Below are 17,844 nucleotides of genomic sequence, written 5' to 3'. Positions count from 1 at the left end.
CCAGGTAGAAGCAGTTATGACCTTCTTGGGAGCCTTGATTAATAGCAGCCTCTGAGCTACGTTCTCTTGGCCTCTGATGGCCCCAGAACCTGCCAAGAGCTGCCCCCATTTTGCTCTGGGAGATGGCCATGTGGGTAGTCTGTCCCCACAAGGAGACAATGAGAAAGGAAGCGGAGGAAACTAACTCTGTTTTTGATCTGTGGAGAAAAAAATGGCCAAGGATGCCACGTTTCCAGTTTCCCTCTCTGTGGGATGCTGTGTATATAAATGTACTAATATTTTCCCAGAGAGAAAAAAAATCACATGTAATGTTCATAATAGTGCCTGTCCCAGACCCCAGAGGGCAAGTGATGTTTGTGTGTGTCTTGGAGCTAGTGAGGACAGTTCCAGACCTTGCAAGCTTCCCCCACATGGCTTCCCCTAGGGACAGGTTTCTTTCCTCCGACAGTTCCAGAGCCATGCTTTAAACCAGGAAAATCCCGGCCCTGGCCTCTGTCTCTGCCCTCTCAAACTTAAGGCTGATGGCCATGTTCACTACCTGGTGGCAAGGACCCTCCTGCTAGGCCAGCAGACCAGTACGCAGAGCTGTTGGCACAGGAAGTCTTCAGGCCGGTTCATATCACAGGGCTTTGGCCGGAGCTCTAGAAACTGCTATGCCAGAAATGCTGCTAGCAGCATAATGCCTCTTGGGAATGTTAGTTCCTGGCCCTCTCAGGCAGGCTCTCCTGCCATCTAAATGAGAGATAGTGTGAGTCTGCCACCTGGGCTCCAAGTGGGAACCCAAGGACCCACATCTAGCCCCAGCTCCAGTGCTACCTCAGAACTTAGGGCAAAAAAATAGCCCTTAATGTCATACATACATTTTGTGTGTCAGCATCAGGATAGGCAGGGCTGGGACTGGAGTCACTTGTAGGGGTTGTTACTCACATGCCTGGTACCTGTTGTGGGACGGCAGCAGCAGCAGCAGCAGCAGCAGCAGCAGCAGGACACAGCTGCAGCCTCTTAAAGTACCCTAGGCTTCCCCAGAGTACAGCAGGCTCCTGCTTGGCAGTGGGCTGTCCCCAGAGCAGACAATGGGAGGGCAGCTAGAAAACTGGGAAGTAACTTCCCCATGAGCCAGCCTCCAAAGCCAGGCAGCCTCACCTCAGCCTTCCTCTGAGGCTGGTCTGGGTCCAAGGAGAGATAGTCAGAGGCCCTGCCATTCCCTGAGCAGCCAAGGACTTTGTGGAGCACTCTAGGCAGTTTGCATAAGGAAAGCCCTCCATCGCTCATCTTCACTGCAGCCGACCTGCACTGAGCATCTTTCACGTCTGCCCACATGCTCACTAGAGTGTACCCAGGCCCTGCCTGGGGAGTCTGCTGGGCCTCCCAGCACACAGTGGGCCTTTGCCGCTCTTATTCCACTCCCACTCCCACTCTGTAGGTAAAGATACTGAAGTGCTCACTCAGGTTCACACATCACAGAAGTGGCTGAGCTAACTGATGGGTTGGGGGTCAGGACAGGTCTGTCACTTCTGTCTAACACATGGAGCATGAAGGGTGCCATAAGGGTGGGCTCTGTTCCTGTTCCTGTCATCCTGTCTACTCGTTCAGGGCATTAAGACCTGCTCTGGGCAATAGACCTACATGTCTCTGCCTTTCCTACAGGTAGGGCTGTGTGTGTGTGTGTGTGTGTGTGTGTGTATGTGTGTGTGTGTGTGTGTGTGTGTGTGTGTGTGTGTGTCTCCATGTGTGTATCTTTGTGTGCTTATGAGTGTGTGCCTCCGTGTGTGTGTATATGTGTGCCTGTGTAGCCTGGAATGGCCTTGAACTCCTACTTCTCCTCCTCTCTCCCCTGAGTGTTGGGCCTGCAGATATGTCACAACACCCAGTTTCCTACAGATACCTTGAGTCACACAGATGTTTGTAGGACTCAGAACCACAAACTTTACCTTATATCTGGTCCTCTTGACTCATCCAATTGGGCTGCTTCAGGCCTGGCTGTCTGTGCCAACAGAGCAGCAGCATGGCTGTTTCCTCACTGAACCGTTCCCCAGATCCCTCAACTTGCTAATCACAGCTGGTAACAGTGGGTGTTGCTGCCTCAGGGCACAACAGCCTTCAGGGGACAGTTATAAAGCTGTCCTTTCTCCAGGATACATTCTTGGATGTCCTCAACCTTGACAGATACAAATACACCCCTGGACCTTGAAGCCCCCCTCAGAGCCACCTTCCCACCAGCAGCTTCCTGCTAAGATCCACTCAAACCCTCTGTCTTAGTTAGGGTTTTACTGCTGGGAGCAGACACCATGATCTTGGCGACTTTTATAAGGACAGCATTTAATTGGGACTGGCTTACAGGTTCAGAGGTTCAGTCCATTATCATCAAGGCAGGAACATGGCAGCATCCAGGCAGGCATGGTGCAGTAGGAGCTGAGAGCTCTACATCTTCATCTGAAGGCTGCTAGTGGAACACTGGCTTCCAGACAGCTAGGACTAAGGAATTAAAGCCCACAGGCACCGTGACACACCTATTCAAACAAGGCCACATTTCTTAATAGTGCTACTCCCTGGGCTGAGCCTATACAAACCCTCACACCCTCCATGCTGTACACAATCTTCTTACTAGAGCCATCTCGTCCACAGGAGGCCGGGTAACCCCTCATTTAACACATGTGAGAGCGCGGCTGCCCTCGCTTGCTATTCGCTCTTACATCCTCAGGGCTGAGTGAGACACTAACCCACAGTGCCCTGACCCTAGTATAGAGACAGCTTTCAAGGCCATCATGGTTTGTGTGGTCACACCATGGAAATGCTCAATGAAAAGAGCCTGGCCCTCTTCCTTCTAACGCCCTTCCTCTGCCAACCTTTCCAGGGCTCAGAATGGGGTCCTCTGAGACAGCTTATGGGCTAGAAGCAGGGGACACAAGATTCAAGCCTGATCTGTCCAGTTCCATAGCTCTTCAGAGTGCTAGCAGCTTCCAAGCATTAGCAGTTCCCACTCTCTGTGGCCTGTGAGACTGCAAGGAGAGCACAGTGCCACTTCAGCCCAGAGATGACGCACAGTGTTTCTCAAAAGGAAATGAACTGGACCTTCTGCACAGAGACAGACAGACCTTGGCTCCCATCAAGACCCACGAGAGCTGCATGTGTGAAAAGCAGAGTGTGTGTGAACATAGAAATGAGCGGCTCCCAGGCCCCGCCAGAGACCTGGCTATAGAAGTTTCCACACAGAGACTGTAGAGGGCCCGGATGGCCCAAGAGCTGCAGGGCTCTGGCAGATCTAAAAGGCTAAGTTCTGGATCTCAAAGGAGGGCTCTCCACAGGGGCAGGTGGGAAGCAGAGGGCATGGAACCCTTGAGTTGGGTGACAGCCCACCCTGGCCTCTCGAGGCTCAGAGCTGTACTGGCTGGAGATCCAGATGGCACAGTTGCAGTGCCTGGGGAAAGCACACCAAGGAGGAGATGGCATGAGTCTCTGTCCAGCTGGGGCTAGGGGAGGGACTGGAACCAAGTTTTGTGACTTCAAGTTGCTACTTTCCCCTCTGCCACAGCTGCCTCCCATTACTTTCCGATGTGTGAGATTTGGAAAGGCCAGCTGGAATGGGACAGTGCTAGCCCAGAGCAGAGCCAGGCCAGAAATCCTTGAGAAGAGGTTCCTTTGCCCACGGTGAGCTCTCCTTGCTGCCATGCCCATCTGCCCAGTGACCTCCTGATGTCAGCCCACACTGGACTTCTCCATGTGCCCCCAAATCTGTGTCTCAGGTGCACACCAGTCTACACAGAGGGTTACTCTCAGTTCCCTCCCTGCCTGCTAACCACTGGACACTTCTTGTACATATTTCTCTCTCAAATCCTGCAGCTTCCAGTCATGACCAAATTCAGTTACTCATCCGGTCAGAGGAACTTCCTAAGATGTGAGTCTGAGCACATCACCAGACCTTGCCTGTGGGGCTGAGTCTCTGCTGGGGCCCTGCCGTCTTCCCTCTGGGCCTTTGCACACACTGTTTGTTCTACCTGTATCATTGCCCATGTTAGGCAGGATGCTGAACCTTCCAGAAGTCTTGTCTCATCCCTCCCCTATGTTCCCAAAAGCTCTGTGATGTTGAGACTTACATAATGTCAAGTGGAAAAGTGTATACCATTAGTTCTGACAGGGAGCAGAGGCTTTAGTTAGAGTTGCCAACTTCATCTTTGATCCTGTCGTGCTGTTGGTGGCAGTGGTGCTTTGCCATGTTGATTATGGCTATCCTCCTGTCAGAGTGTATGTTCCTGCTGGGCGAAGCTCCCTGGTTGCCCCTCCCCCCCCTTGACTGTTGACTGCTACTCCCATGCAGCATCAGGAATTTTCCTGTCTGTGACATCGCTCCAGTGTTTGGCCCAGGGGCAGCCCCAAGGTCTGGCAAGAGAGACACTGTGTGTTTAACTCTTTACCAGGAAGACCAGGATTATCCCTCATTTATAGATGTAGATCCAGGGCTTAGAGGTGACCTCCCAAGGCCATTCAACCTGTAAGCACAGAGCCCAGGCTTCCCTTGCCTCCAAGGACCAGAGTCCCTTTCTGTCACCATACACTATCTGGCATCCTGGCCACTCCAAGGCAGTTAGTAGAAGGCCGTTTGTTTTGTTTTGTTTTCCTATTCCAATCAATGAGTGGTCTGTTGGGCAGTATGTTGGTTTCTGGTAATGAAAACCAGATTTTTTTCAGCATATCTGGCTGCCTACAGAAACTGTCAATTCTCATATGGTCCCATAAAACTGCTAAAGAAACAGCCACTTAAAGAGCTTTAAAGATTATTCATGGAAAACTTATGCTGAGGAAAAATAGAGCAATCCTTTGAGATAGTCAAGCCATATGGTCAGTTTTTCCAGCTGTGTGTGCCATATCTACTCTGCTATGTAGACCAGAGCCTCAGCTCATCACCACCCCTACCCTGCCTGAAGACATGACCAACAGGCGTGCGGGCCACCCAGCTCAGAAGGCCTGTAGTCCTGGCACTGTCACGTGGGAGCCACCCCAGGCTCAGAGGGGCAGGAGCACGAGGCCTTTCGGGTAGCAGAGGGTGTCACTTACTGGCAGAGGCCCCTCTTCTGGGTCTCAGCCAAATGGAAATTCTTCTGTTTCCTCGTCAGACCTAGGCTGTTGGTCAACAATGCTAGGAGAATGTGGGGGAGGAGGGGGCTGAGACCTTGAGCCCAGAGAGCAGCAGCAGCCCTGATATAGGCCCAAGAGGCCAAGGCTCTTCCGCTGGGGGCCCCCACCCACCCTCCCATCTGGTCCAGGGGCATTTGAGGCCAGGCATGCCTCCCAAGGCTCCAAAGCAGAAAGGAAAGGGGTGCATCCGGGCCTAGCCTTGGAGAGAGAGTCCAGAGTTGAGTGGAAGCAGCCAAGGCAACTCAGAGAGGCTGTGATAACTCAAAGCATGAGCAGAGCTAGAAGGCGAGAGCTACATTGAGCCAAGCGAGAGTGAGCGTCCTCAGAGTGGCCAAGGGAGGCAGCAAGTTAATGCGGCCATGTGACTGCCATACAGCTTTAGGGCTTCCCATGTCATATCATGTGGTGACCTCTTTCCTTTCTCAAGGACATCTGCCCAGCACTTGTACTCTGAACCCCTGACAGTCTCCTTCCCAACCCACATGCGTGCTGTGCATTAGGGTTTGGATCTTCCCTCCAGTATGTAGTAGATCTATAAGCCTGCCTTCTCCTCCATCTAATGGGGCAACTAAGAGTCATACATACTAAGTCATACCTCAAGGCTCACAGCACAGTCCCAAAGCAGCGTGCCAAGTGTGCAATGGCCTGCTCTGCTTATCACCATGGTCATTTCTGCTTCAACACGAGGGTCTCTGGGCTTCTACTCCAGGTCTCCTGCAGAGGATCCTTGTGACTTGACCTTTAGAGCACTGGGGCAGGGTGGGAGCACAGTGACTCAGGCAGTGGGGCTGTCACCCTCCTATGATTGCTGATAAACAAGGGCTCCACCCTCTGGAATTTTCTCTAAGGGCAAAAGCAAAACAAAGCCACACGCTGCTCTTTCCTCTCCTGCTCTCTACAGCAGCTGCACCAGCTGTCTCCTCAGGAGCAGAGGCATCCTGTGTCCCAGAATGTAGGCCAGAGGATCCTCCTCAGAACACTGCAGGGCCGACTGAGAGACTGGGCATTGGTGCCCAGATCACCTGTGACCATACAGGCAGAGCCTCCAAAGGCCAGCCCACTCTTCAGGGCACATCTGTTCTATCCTGTGATGGAGAGGTAGAGCCTTAGAGCAGCCAATGCCAGTATGCAAGTCCTGGCCAGGGACAAGAGTGTAGACAGAGGCATAGGTTCCAGCTGGCCCAACTCAAGGCCTCCTGTATACCTCTCTGGGCTTGCGCAGTCTAGGAAGGACATTTGCTTTAAGGTTATGCTTCTGGTTCTGTTCTTATGAATGGCTCATCAGTCGGCTGCCTGGCAGAGCTGCCCAGCTACTGGGCCTGGTCACCTCAGGCCTTCACTCTGGGAGTTGATGATGTTGGAAGAGAAGGGTCAGTTTCTGGTGAGTGGGAAGCTGCTGTAGGCTTCACGTGAGTCTTGTCTCACATATAACTGGAGAAAGGCCCATAGTACAAGCCTGGAGCCCAGTTCCCCTGAGCCTCTGCCCTACTCTCACCCCCATCACTCCTGCCAACTCTTTCTCTTTCTCTCTCTGCTCTTTTCATAGGCCCCTCTGCCGGCTCCAGCTCAGCCAGGTTCCGCCGGAGGCCCACCTGTCCAGATGCATCTGTGGCCGGCAGCCTCCCCACACCGCCAGTCCCCAGACACAGGAAGAGCCACAGTCTGGGCAACAAGTGGGTGACCGAGAAACCCTCTTCCGGGGTGAAGGAAGGTTGGGTCTTTCCCCATCCTCCTTTGGAAGCTCTTGATGTTCTTGGCAGACAAACCCTCCTAAGGCTGGTGTGAACTTGGGAATGAGAGGGGCGACAGGTGCAGTCTGTATGCCACCACCAGGGACCTGGGCTCAGTAGATAGTGAAGAAATGTGCCTAAACCTGGTCTACAGCTCATTTAGGGAGAACTGAGTCCAGCAGACACCAGAGACTATCCGCAAGTCAGCAGTGAATGTCTCAGAGTACCTGCTGGTTCACTGGGACCCACTGCTGGGACACATAGAGGTCCTCAGCATTGCTGGGGAAAGTCATGCCTGTATCCTCTGGGTATTGGTCACAGGTTCCCAAATAAGGGGCACCCTTTGTCCCTTCCCATTCCTCCCTTTCTTCTCTCCTTCCTTGCACCTGCACCCTAGCACTAAGGCACAAATGCCATGCATCTTGGCTGGTCCTTGTGGGGCTCAGAGGCAGGAGCAGGACAAAGTGCTTTGGATCCCTGGGGTCTCCTCTTCTCTAGACATTGCCACATACCCATGGTCACCATCTCACTGAACCATGCAAACCTCTGAGCAGCTTCTGCTGTGCTCACTGTAGGTCTAGCAGCTCTGACTAGGTCACAAAGCTCTGACACTCCTTAGCAGAGCCTACTGACCAGCCTTTCACCTTGGCCTCATCTCACAAGCCTCACCGTCATCCTGGGATACAGGCAGGGCAAGCAGCACTAGTCTCCATTGACAGAGAGAGAAGTAGAGGCTCAGAAAAAGGATGTGACTTGCCCAAGGTCATACCATAAGAAGGGGCTGAGCCTGGTCCACCAATGGGCTCTGGGCAGAGGCGTCTCCAGCAGTAAGTCCCTGGCTCTGGCTTCCGCGGCCAGTGCACCACTGTGCTCCCAGGATAAGGAGCTCTGCTTCTCTCTTCCTCTCCGTTTTCCAGTCTGATGTGTCAGTTGAGTGTAGTTGACAGTAAGAGTGCCACATTCCCATCGGAGAAGGCCAGGCATCTGCTGGACGACAGTGTCCTAGAGTCCCGCAGCCCCCGCAGGGGCCTCACCCACACCTCCTCTACCGCCATCACCAACGGACTCTCCCTAGGTAAGCAGCTCTGGCCTGTGCACACAGGCAGGGGCAGCAGGCCCAGTTTGTGCTCCGTGTCTGTCTCTGTGTCACTGTACTGTGCCCAGTGGCCCCTCACCCTTAAAGAATGGCTCCCTACAAGAGTCTTCTGTTGCAGGAAGAGCCCAGGGTTGGCCTTCTCCTGATGCTCCCCATATGGACAGTCAGGTTGAAGAAGGAGGCTAGACTTGAGTCCACTGCAACCCCCTAAGGCCAGCTGCTACCTTAGTGGCATTTATGTCCAAGCCTTGCTAGGAGCAGTAGGTGGGTGGCCCATTGCTTCCTGCTGTGTGCTTATCTTTACCCAGAGAAGGCAGAAGGGAAGATGAAGACGTGAGCCTTAGGGATGGCATTACCCTGTGGACAGTGGCAGGAAGAGCCTGTCCCATGGAGTTAGAGACAGGGCTGCTGTTGCCAGAAGAGAAATATTGATATTAGGGCTGAGACTAACATGGAACTGCATTCAGAGACCTCGGGTCACCTATGGCAAGTGACACTATCCTATGATTACCATCACCAGCCCAGTGCTCTCTTGATGGCCCGTGCCTTCCAGTGTGCCTGTGTGTTTGCCTGCCTTACATAGCAGAGTCCTCCTAGCAATGGTGGTGAGCTGGTGTTTGATCTGGTGAAGGCAGCGGGGCAGAGGGCCGGGAGCTTGGAGAAACAGGCGCAGGAACACCGGGTGGGCATCTCATGCCACATGTCCCTGTTTTGGGGGTCAGGAGCAATTTTAGCACAGAGCAGCTGCCTCCTGGAAATGTTATGACAAGTCTTGTATCTGCCTTCTGTCTTCAGAAGAGGTCATCCTATTTGGACACTAAAGTGTGGGGCGCGTAGGAGACTGCATCTTAGGCGCGTAGGTATGGGCTGAAAAGTGCTTGGGGCTCCTGAGCTGGGGAAGTAATGAGGCTGCTTCCTGAGCCTACACTGTGCCCTTGGGCATTGACCCCTCAGCCTGGCAGGGTCATTCATGGCCCTCATCTTAGAGTATAGGACGGGACCTGGCTTCTTATGAGGCTCCGTGAATGCACAGTAGAGCTCCAAGCAGCTATTTGACATCCAGGAAACTCTGAGCTGTGCCTGAGTCTGGGCTGCCTTTCCTGAGAGCGAGTCAGGTGCTGTGCTGTCCAGCATCCAGGGGAGATCACAAGATTGTTTGGCTCCGGCTCATCAAGTCAGGGAACTCAAGCCATTTTCTGCTGGAGCTGAAAGCTCTGAGAAAGCGGCAGAGTGTGTGCCCTGGTGGTGCTATCCTCCCAACCCCTCCCTGTCCTCCAACCCGTACAGCAGGGAAGAGGGATTCCACTTAGCCTCTTCCACTGCTCAGTCTTAGAGATCTTTCTGGCAGAGCCCTGAACTTCAGAGCTACAAAGTCTAAGATAATACAAAGGCCAGGCCCACAGATGGACATGCCAGGAGGGAAGCAGTGTGCTGCTCACTTAACCAAGGTGTCCCACTCAGGCACAGCAGACCATGGTCAGCTCCAGAATGTGGGCCTGGAAGAGACTAGGAAGGCAAAAGATCCCAACTTAGACCTTCTCAGTAACAATATGGGCAGGGGCTGCACTGACCCTTGCTTGCACTCTCCCTGCATCTCCTGTGCAGACAGATCCACCTACCTGTCCCTGGGCCCAGAAGTGCTCACCCTGCCAATACCCTCAGGAGAGGCCCTGGGGCAGCAGGCATGGAGCAGTGCAGACAAATGTGAGGCCCCTGGCCTTACAAGCCAGAGGGTAGATAGTGGGAAGGGAGTGGAGGGTGCTCTTGAGAATGGCGGGACTAAGTGTTTTGAACCTCCCCAGAGCAGAGACAGATATAACAACAGAAACTCAAGTCCTTTAGTGACCCACAGGGTTAGAATGCTGTGAGCTTGGGGACCGAGGTCCAGTGACTGGGAGCCCAGGAAAACAGGCCCCTCTCTTCGAGGCTGCCATGCTCACTGATCTGTGTTCCTTTTCCAGGCAGTAGTGAGAGCTCAGAGTTTAGTGAAGAAATGTCTGCAGGGCTGGAAAGGTGAGTGTGGCCTCAGCAAGGCCTCTCAGGGCCCAGGGAGCTGGAGTCAGGGGCCCCTGCCCCACCCATACATTACATATGCATGATTACACGGTCACACCTCTGTGTGTACACATTAATCTCACAGACATGCACACAGGTGGACACATTCATACTTCACTTATACACTTATAACATTTGTGAATGTATACACAGACTTAGAGAGTGCTCTCTTCCTGCTCCCTCCCTTGTTTTGTCAGCTGACACTCAGAGCACTGGGTCCAAGCTGCTAGAGACGTGGGAGCCTACTAGACCTGCAATGAGCCCTGGACCTCTAAGAGAGTCCCCTTGGAAGTCTTGAGATGTGCATGGGGCTCCACCTAGTGATAGCTGAGAGTATTGCACCAGTGCAGCCTCAGGCCTGGACCAGTTTGAACACTACTGCCTTGTTGGTTGTGATTCCCATCAGCCTGTCTGTCCCAAGTATCCACATTCCCATCAGCTTCTCATCAGGAATTCACCTGCAGCATGTACTCCAGGTCCAAATACTTCTTGGGTCACCATCAGGAATCCAGGAAGTCTTGGCACCTTGGTGACTAGAGGTCTGAGTGATGGAAAAGGTCCCCAAGGTGCAGGCTTCCGTTGTCCTTCAGGATGGTCCTTCCACTAGTGCCTAGGGGACTACCTGTATTCTTACAAGTACACATGCACAAAGTGATAGAGCCTTATGTGTACATGTGTACAACTATACTGTCTATCTATAGACGTGGCTGTGGTTACAGTCTTATGTGTACATATGCACATAGTTACAGCCCTCACACATGTTCACACATTTACATGTACGTACACAATGCTTATACCCATTACATATGCACAATCACATTGTCACACCTCTGTGTGCATACACTAAACACAGGTCTCACACATATGCATGCACACAAGCAGACACATCCTTAATTGATTCATATACTCCTGCTGATGCATGTGGTATGCATTACACCACTAAGAGCATACACACATGCACCAGTGCATGCGCACACTCCTTTTCTGAAGCTAAAGCTTCAGTCCCTGTAATTGCAAAGTGCCCAGAAGAAATCATCCTACCCGCACACTTCCCACAGCGCAGAGAGGCTTGTTGGTGGCCCAGGCCGAGCGTCCCCTGTGCACAGGCTCTGTCTGGGCACAGCAGCCATGCATAGACTGCCCGCAGCCTGTGCACTCCCCCATAGCTTTGAAAGGAGAACCCCACAGGCCCCACGGGACAGACTCCAAAACTCTTGGTCTAGGTGGGAATTCCTGGGGACACCCTGTAAAGAAGGCCACAAGCAATGTAGCACCTCCTCTGGCCACTCTGGTGGCACATTGTGGCATGGTGCCAAGACGCACGGCAGCAGACCTGTATGTCCCCTCCGTTGTCCGTCCTTTCACTCATCCATCCTCCTCACTCATCAGTCACTCGGTAGCTGCTTAGTTAGCACTGCTGCCTGCACAGGAGCCATGCAGGTAGGCTCTGTAGGTCCTGTTAGTGCTGACTGCAAGTGGAGCCAGCAGGAAAGAGGGTGGCAAGGGGGCATTCCTTGCCCAATGGAAATGATGTCACATGCCGTGATGGCCACTGCAGGCAGCAGTATTTTGTATGGTCTAGGTCACTGAATGTCTGTAGCAGATGCTCTCAAGTGAACTGTCCTCTGAGCACCGGCCTCCTTCTGGCTCTTCTATGCATATGCCCAGGCCTAGAACAGTCCTGCGCCCAGCAGCCTTTCCTCTGCTCTGCACAGAGTGGGTCTTGGCCCCCTGTTTCTTGACTGAGGAGATATCAGTGGGGCTATGATTGCATCTCATCAGAACCCAGTCCCACACAGGCTTCTGGGCTCTGCAGACTGGGCACACAGAAGAGCACCACTCTGCCTCTTCCCAGCTCAGTCACCGTCTTGTCATTTCCTGAGCCCCCTTCATTCTAACCCCCAGGCACCCCACCGTGTACTCCCAGGTCTCCTCCAGACCAATGCTCTTCCTCTCTAGAGAGGACTGGATTCTAGGTGTCCCCCTGGCTGGTCCCAGAGGCCAGCATCTGCCAGAAGGAGCCTCCCTACCAGATCCACAGATACTGTAAGGTGTACAGCATGCTAGAACAAAGGCAGAAGATACGGGACAAGGGTGCAGAAAGGGACTGGGCTCCTTCAAAGGAATGAAGGTGTGAAGAGGAATGGGGTGTGGCTAGTGTGTGATGGAGTCCAGAAACTATAGTCTTTAGATGGTTAGCCTCTGACCCATAGCTCCCCAAGCCCTGGTCGTGAGCTCTACCCAAGCCAGGTGGAAACACAGCCAGACACCAATGCAAAAGGCAGAGAAACACCAGAGTCGGGAGGAAAGTGAGGGTGTGCCCAATCTTCTGTGATTTTATCAGACAGCCCTGGCCTGCAGGGGCGAAGGCAGAAGGAAAGTCTCACTGTCCGTGCCACTTCCCTGAGGAGAGGGCCCTGCAGGCTTTATGTATAGCACAGCAGTGCTAAATGGACTGGAGAATAGGGTTGGAGGTGGGCACCAGGCCAGGTTCTAGCCAGCCTCAGGCCCTAGAGACCAGCCAGCCTCAGGGCTTGGCCAATGGCCACTTTTATACTTAGATTGAAAGGCAAGTTTGGACCCTAAGGTGAAAACAGGTATCACCCTTAGGTCCAAAGTCTTTTTAAAAAGATTTTGAAAGGAGAAATGAGGTGGGTTATGGAGGTGAATAGAGACCGAAATGGAAACATGCAGCACCCTTGGCCTTGGTTATCTCTGCTGCACAGGATTGCCACCCTTGTATTCTGTGAACCTCACCAGTGTTAGTCTGTCTTTTTACTCAGAAAAGTAATTGGCATTTGGCATTCCTAAAGATGTCATCAGAAATGATCACTGATTGTTTCTGAAGAAGTGACAAAGTAAGTGTCAGAGTTTATCACAAATCCTCCCCAACCCTCTTCCCAGGCAGACATTGCCTGGAAGGGGAGGTGGGCAGTGGGGGTGGGCAGTGGTGAGCAGTAGCCGACTAGGAGAAAAAGACCCTCCCCTCGAGGAAGGGGCAGCTCTCTCTACAGTAGAGGGTTGTCTTCCTCCCTGCAGAGGGGAAGGGGCACAGAGGTTGCTGTGCATCATCCAGTGCACAGTGTTGTCCAGTGGGGTAACCTGCATCAGCTGTAAGTTCAGGCAGCTTCTCCAAGAGTTGGTAGTTAACAGGCTTGAAGGAGTTTGCTGAAGCGAACCCTGATGAGCCTTTGTGATGGTCCTGGGGCATGAGGATACAAAGTGGGTTCTAGGTTATGACCTGGGGTGGGAAAGGTAGCTGTGAATGCTCAGGGTTTCTGGGAGACTTCTACAGGCTATATTCTGCTATCTTGAAAGCAGGGAGTCTAATGTCAGAGCCTAAGTCTAAGTCTTAGACTTATCTGAGTCCGAGTCCCTTAGCTGCGCAGTAGAGGTACACATGCTCAACCCTTAGCCTGAGTGTAGAGCTGCTGCAGGAGGCATCGGCCTGGGCTCTCAGCAGTGCCGTAGTGGGTGCTTCTGCCCAACAAGAAAGCTACCAGAGACAAGGCTAGAATGTCAAGCACACCTCAGGTTGCCGTTCATAGACTGTATGGACTGGAATGAAAGCAGTTTCCACCAACCACTGCTGGCTTCTATGGTAGCACTAGTCAGGGGAGGAGGATCCTAGGAAGGTGGTTGATACAGTCTCTGTTCTGGGTGAGGTTTCCTGTTGGTCTTGGTGAGCGCAATCAGCCACCATTCTTAACAAGAGCAGCCGACAAGGGGAGTCATGGTAGCAAGAATGCCAGGTCTGCAGCCCAAAATGGTTTCAGACATGCATCCTTCCTTATGGTCAGAGGACTCTAGGAGATGTGTCAAGTCTCCCAAATCCCAAGTTTTGCAGTATTTGGAGAGAATTGGGCCCAGCTCAAGAGCAAGTGATTCCCTCTACTGTAGCCTACCTGTGTGAGTGACAAAACTCAAAGCCCAGGATCTCAGCCCTCATTAGGGCTCCCTGACTTCTGGCTTCTGTAGGTTTGCCCATATGCATGGATTGAGCTTCCCTGCCCAGGCTTACAGGGTGGCAGCCCGGTTGATTGATTTGCCAAGCTAATTATATGGTTCTCTGAAGACACCATATCTTGCTTTGCTTCTTTAGAGGTGAGTAAGACTCCTGGTAGACTCCTCTGGAGAAGACTAGGCAAAGGGGTCTGGGCCTGGAGCTAGACCCTGTCCTTGGCTGTGTGATCAAGGCTGGGTCCTGTCAGTCAGCAGCTGCTTCATGGGAGCCCCCAGCTTCTTGTTCTGACTCCTTCAGAGCCAGTCTAGAAATGGATTGGCCATCCTTCCATCTGCCTGTCCTTCCTACTGCCTCTCTGGGGTGCCTGCTGGTCCCACTGCCTCCCATGTTTCTGAACATCTCAGCACACAGAGGGTATTAGGTGCCTCACAGTGCCTAGGATCGTGTGGTGGTTTTACCCAGCCACCAAGCCGGATTTCTAGCCTGACCTAAGTCCTGATGGCCAGGAGAGAAATCTGGCTTCGGTTTACACTCAGGAAAACATGCATTGTTTTACTAGTATGGTTTCTAGGCACCATTTAGTGACTCCAGGACATTACCCAAGAAGGGCATGTGCACAAGGAGAGCGGAGGTCCTTCAGATGGAGCTACAAGAATGGCTCTCCCGGGGCTCCTCAGGGGTCAGGCTGGCATTTCCTGCCCACAAATGAGAGAGACTCACCTGTATGTGACCCAGTGTGACTAGCAGCTTCTCTGGGCCTGCCAGGGAAGCCAACGTGACTGGTGCAGGAATCTCATGGGCCTTCCACGCAGCACTCCCAGTGCGGTTTTGAGAATTTGAGACACGAGAGTAGCAGGTATAGGAATATGACTTTTTGCTAGGACCAAGATTCCAAGGGCCTAGATATGGTTGTCATCTATGATGTCTCCTGTTCTCCACCTCCTATATGAGCAGCTGCCTTATGAATTTCAACTATGGGACACCAACAATCTGGTGCAAATCTAGGAACCAATGCCTTGTTCTGCCCAGGTGTTCTTGAGGCCGGTGGTACAGGTTCCTTCTACCTGGGCTTCCTCTTCCAGTGTTGTGGCCTTGGGTAAAGTGAGTGCCTACCTTGTAGCGCTATACATGAGGTTAAATGAGACAGTGAATACTGCTGAGCACATTGCCTGCCCCACCATCTCCTCCTCACTCCACCATCCTCTCCACCTCCTCCTCGACAGCCCCAGCAGTGCCATCGTCTCATCTAGTCACCATCATCGTCATTGTCATTGTCTTATGAGCCCTGTGGGGTAAGCTGTTCTGTTTGGTTGCTTGCCTACATCTTCCCTAGAGCAAATGTCCCGTGAGCCTCTGGTCTGGGATACCTCAGATCCACCTGAAGTGGAGGGGCTCTGCGTTCAGCTACATGTTCTCAGAATGACTCTAGGAGATTCCTGTGGCTCTGAAGTTGGGGCCCCATGGTTTGGGAGGCTCATTAAATACTATTGTCCATACGTTCTGCATTTTGTGGTATTTTAGGGCAGTCGGGAGGTGCCAGGCTGCCCAGCTCCGGGATGGAAGATCCTGGCTGCTCCAAGTTGACACAAGCCTCCTCCCCCAGTTCATGGGGAGAGGATAGATACTGCCCCGACTCTCTTCTAAGGGGTGGGAAAGGCCACCACTGTGCTGCCCTTTCACACCTGGGATTGCCAAGTGGTTCCAAGGACAGGCCGTGGTGTTCACCCTCCCTGTGGGACAGTGAGGCCCTTCACCCCATGTTGGAAGCAGGCCTTCTCTGTGGACACTTGCATCTCCCATCTCAACAGCAGGCCAGCATCTTCTCTGACTTCAGTGTCTTCATCTTACGTAGGCGTGAGGGCAGCATCCCTTCTGTAGGGTGGGCGGGTGTGTTCTCCAAAGCGTATGGATGGCACATTGTAAGTATCTGACAGGACAGCGACACAGAAGTGCTGGGCAGCCCCTTGCAGAGCACAGAACTGAGAAGTGCCCCACCCGATCTGAGAAGATCCTCAGACCTAAGAATTTCCTGGCCGTTTAGCCTCATGTACATGGACACAGACATAGCTGTGGGAGCTGTGACACTCAAAATGGCAACATGGAATGCTAGCAAGGCCTGACACAGAATTTAGGCATGGACCCAGCGCCCAGAGTCGGTCCCTGCCACTCTCTGCTGTAAAAGTCCTGTCTCCTGGCATAGCGAGGGGCTTGGGCTGCAGTCACGCAGACCTTTACTCAAATCTTGGTTGATGAGGCTTATACCTTGGACAAATAGATCCTCATTGTGTGCTGAGCCTCAGTTTCTCCTTTTGGGAAGGATAGTATAGTGGTGCTTGGACAAGCACAGGAAGGAATATAGTGCAGTTTGGACTAGCACAGTGAGAGTGAACACAGAGGCCTGGTGTGCATGAGCGTACACCACCTTAGCCTCTTTGCTCTGTGTGACCGCAGTGAGTGAGGCAGCTCTGTCTCTGTTCATGCCCAGTCCCTCACACTGGACTCCCCTGGAAAGGGCCTGAGTGCTGGCTGCCTACCAGCCTAGACTGATTGGAAGAGATGGATTTCAGGCTGCTCTCTGACAGATGTCCATTCTAGCAACATCTGTCAAAGATGCAGCCCCAGGTGGTCTCACAGAATGAGCAGTGCCTCCTGCTTGCAACCTTGGCAACTTCGGACAGTCCTAACTTCCAACCACCATAAAGCAACAGGGAGAAGACCTTCAAGAGTCTGGCGGAGGGAAAGCTACCACTCCAGGCAGTAGTCCTGAGGAGCGGAGGAAGAGGCATATCTTAAGCACAGAGAGCTACAGAGGACAGCACTTCAGAAAATTCTGTGGTCAGAGCTGGCTCTGAAATTCCTGCCAGTGGCTGGGGAGGACAGCCACTTAGGAGAGCAGCTGTTCAACAAGGACTGGGAGCTGCTTTGGTTTGGGGCTGGACGTGTGTCGGGGTCAGGAAGTGGTAATGTCTACATGTTCCACCCACTGGCAATTACAGCAGAGGCACAGGTCTCAAGGAAGACTGAATCGGCATGTCCCCAGCCTGCTGTGGATGCAGCAGAGCAGAGTCAGCCCGTGACTACCCAGAGACCAGCTGCTGTGAGGACCTAGGTTAACCGGTGCTTAAAAAGGAGGGGCTGAAGAACAGAAAAGGAGGATCCTGGGGCCACCAACACAGCTGACCAGCCCTGAACTTGGGCTCCAAGATGGCCATCAGAAATGTCTTCTTAGTTGGAAGACAGACGCCCAGTCAAGTGTGACACTCATGGCTTCAGGAAGAGAGGCTGTCCTCAGGCCACACACACTAGAGTCACTGGCAATAAAGTCACAGCCTGGGCCAGCTATGAACAACAGAGACCACATTTAGACAAGGAGAAACTTCAATCTGCTTTATACAGACAGTTCTGTCATCCACTGGCCATCAGGCAGAGAAGCTCTAGGTGGGGACAGAGGTTATACCTCAGAGCCAGGCAAGGACAGGGCAAGGCAGTGCCTGCCCCTCACAACAAAGAAGTGGAACTGAAGTGGCACACTCCCCTGATTCAGGAGCAGGGAAGAGAGAAGCCAGGCCAAGCCCACAAGGAGGCCCTGGAATCAGAGCTCTTGGAGGCCATTAAGTTCCAGCATGGGCTGGAGAGATAGCTCAGTGGTTAAGAGATCCTGAGTTCAATTCCCAGCAACCACATGGTGGCTCACACCCATCTGTAATGAGATCTGGTGCCCTCTTCTGGTGTGTCTGAAGACAGCTACAGTGTACTCATATATAATAAATAAATCTTTTTTTAAAAAAAAGTTCCAGAGGACACTGGAGCCAGCAAAGAGCCAGTTCAGAAGTGAAGTGTAGCAACGGGATCCAGAAACATCCTGG

General features: G+C 52.7%; 1 protein-coding gene across 20 annotated transcripts in view; it reads left to right on the top strand.

Annotated features, from left to right (window-relative positions):
* Window positions 1–17,844, top strand: part of Ralgps1 (Ral GEF with PH domain and SH3 binding motif 1) — a 236,631-nt gene that overhangs the window by 205,550 nt on the left and 13,237 nt on the right. For 11 of the 20 annotated variants that reach the window (XR_005502083.2, NM_001427068.1, XM_017592122.3 and 8 more), the window contains 3 exon segments: window positions 6,680–6,806; window positions 7,781–7,938; window positions 9,921–9,972. Coding sequence is in view for 16 of the 20 variants with exons in the window: in NM_001427068.1 (NP_001413997.1) it covers window positions 6,680–6,806; window positions 7,781–7,938; window positions 9,921–9,972 (337 nt within the window). In the remaining 4 variants the exon portion in view is untranslated. 20 annotated transcript variants of the gene reach the window in all.

The sequence above is a fragment of the Rattus norvegicus genome, chromosome 3, assembly GCF_036323735.1.
Source record: "Rattus norvegicus strain BN/NHsdMcwi chromosome 3, GRCr8, whole genome shotgun sequence".
Lineage (NCBI taxonomy): Eukaryota > Metazoa > Chordata > Mammalia > Rodentia > Muridae > Rattus > Rattus norvegicus.
This window is presented reverse-complemented; position numbering and strand designations above follow the sequence as displayed.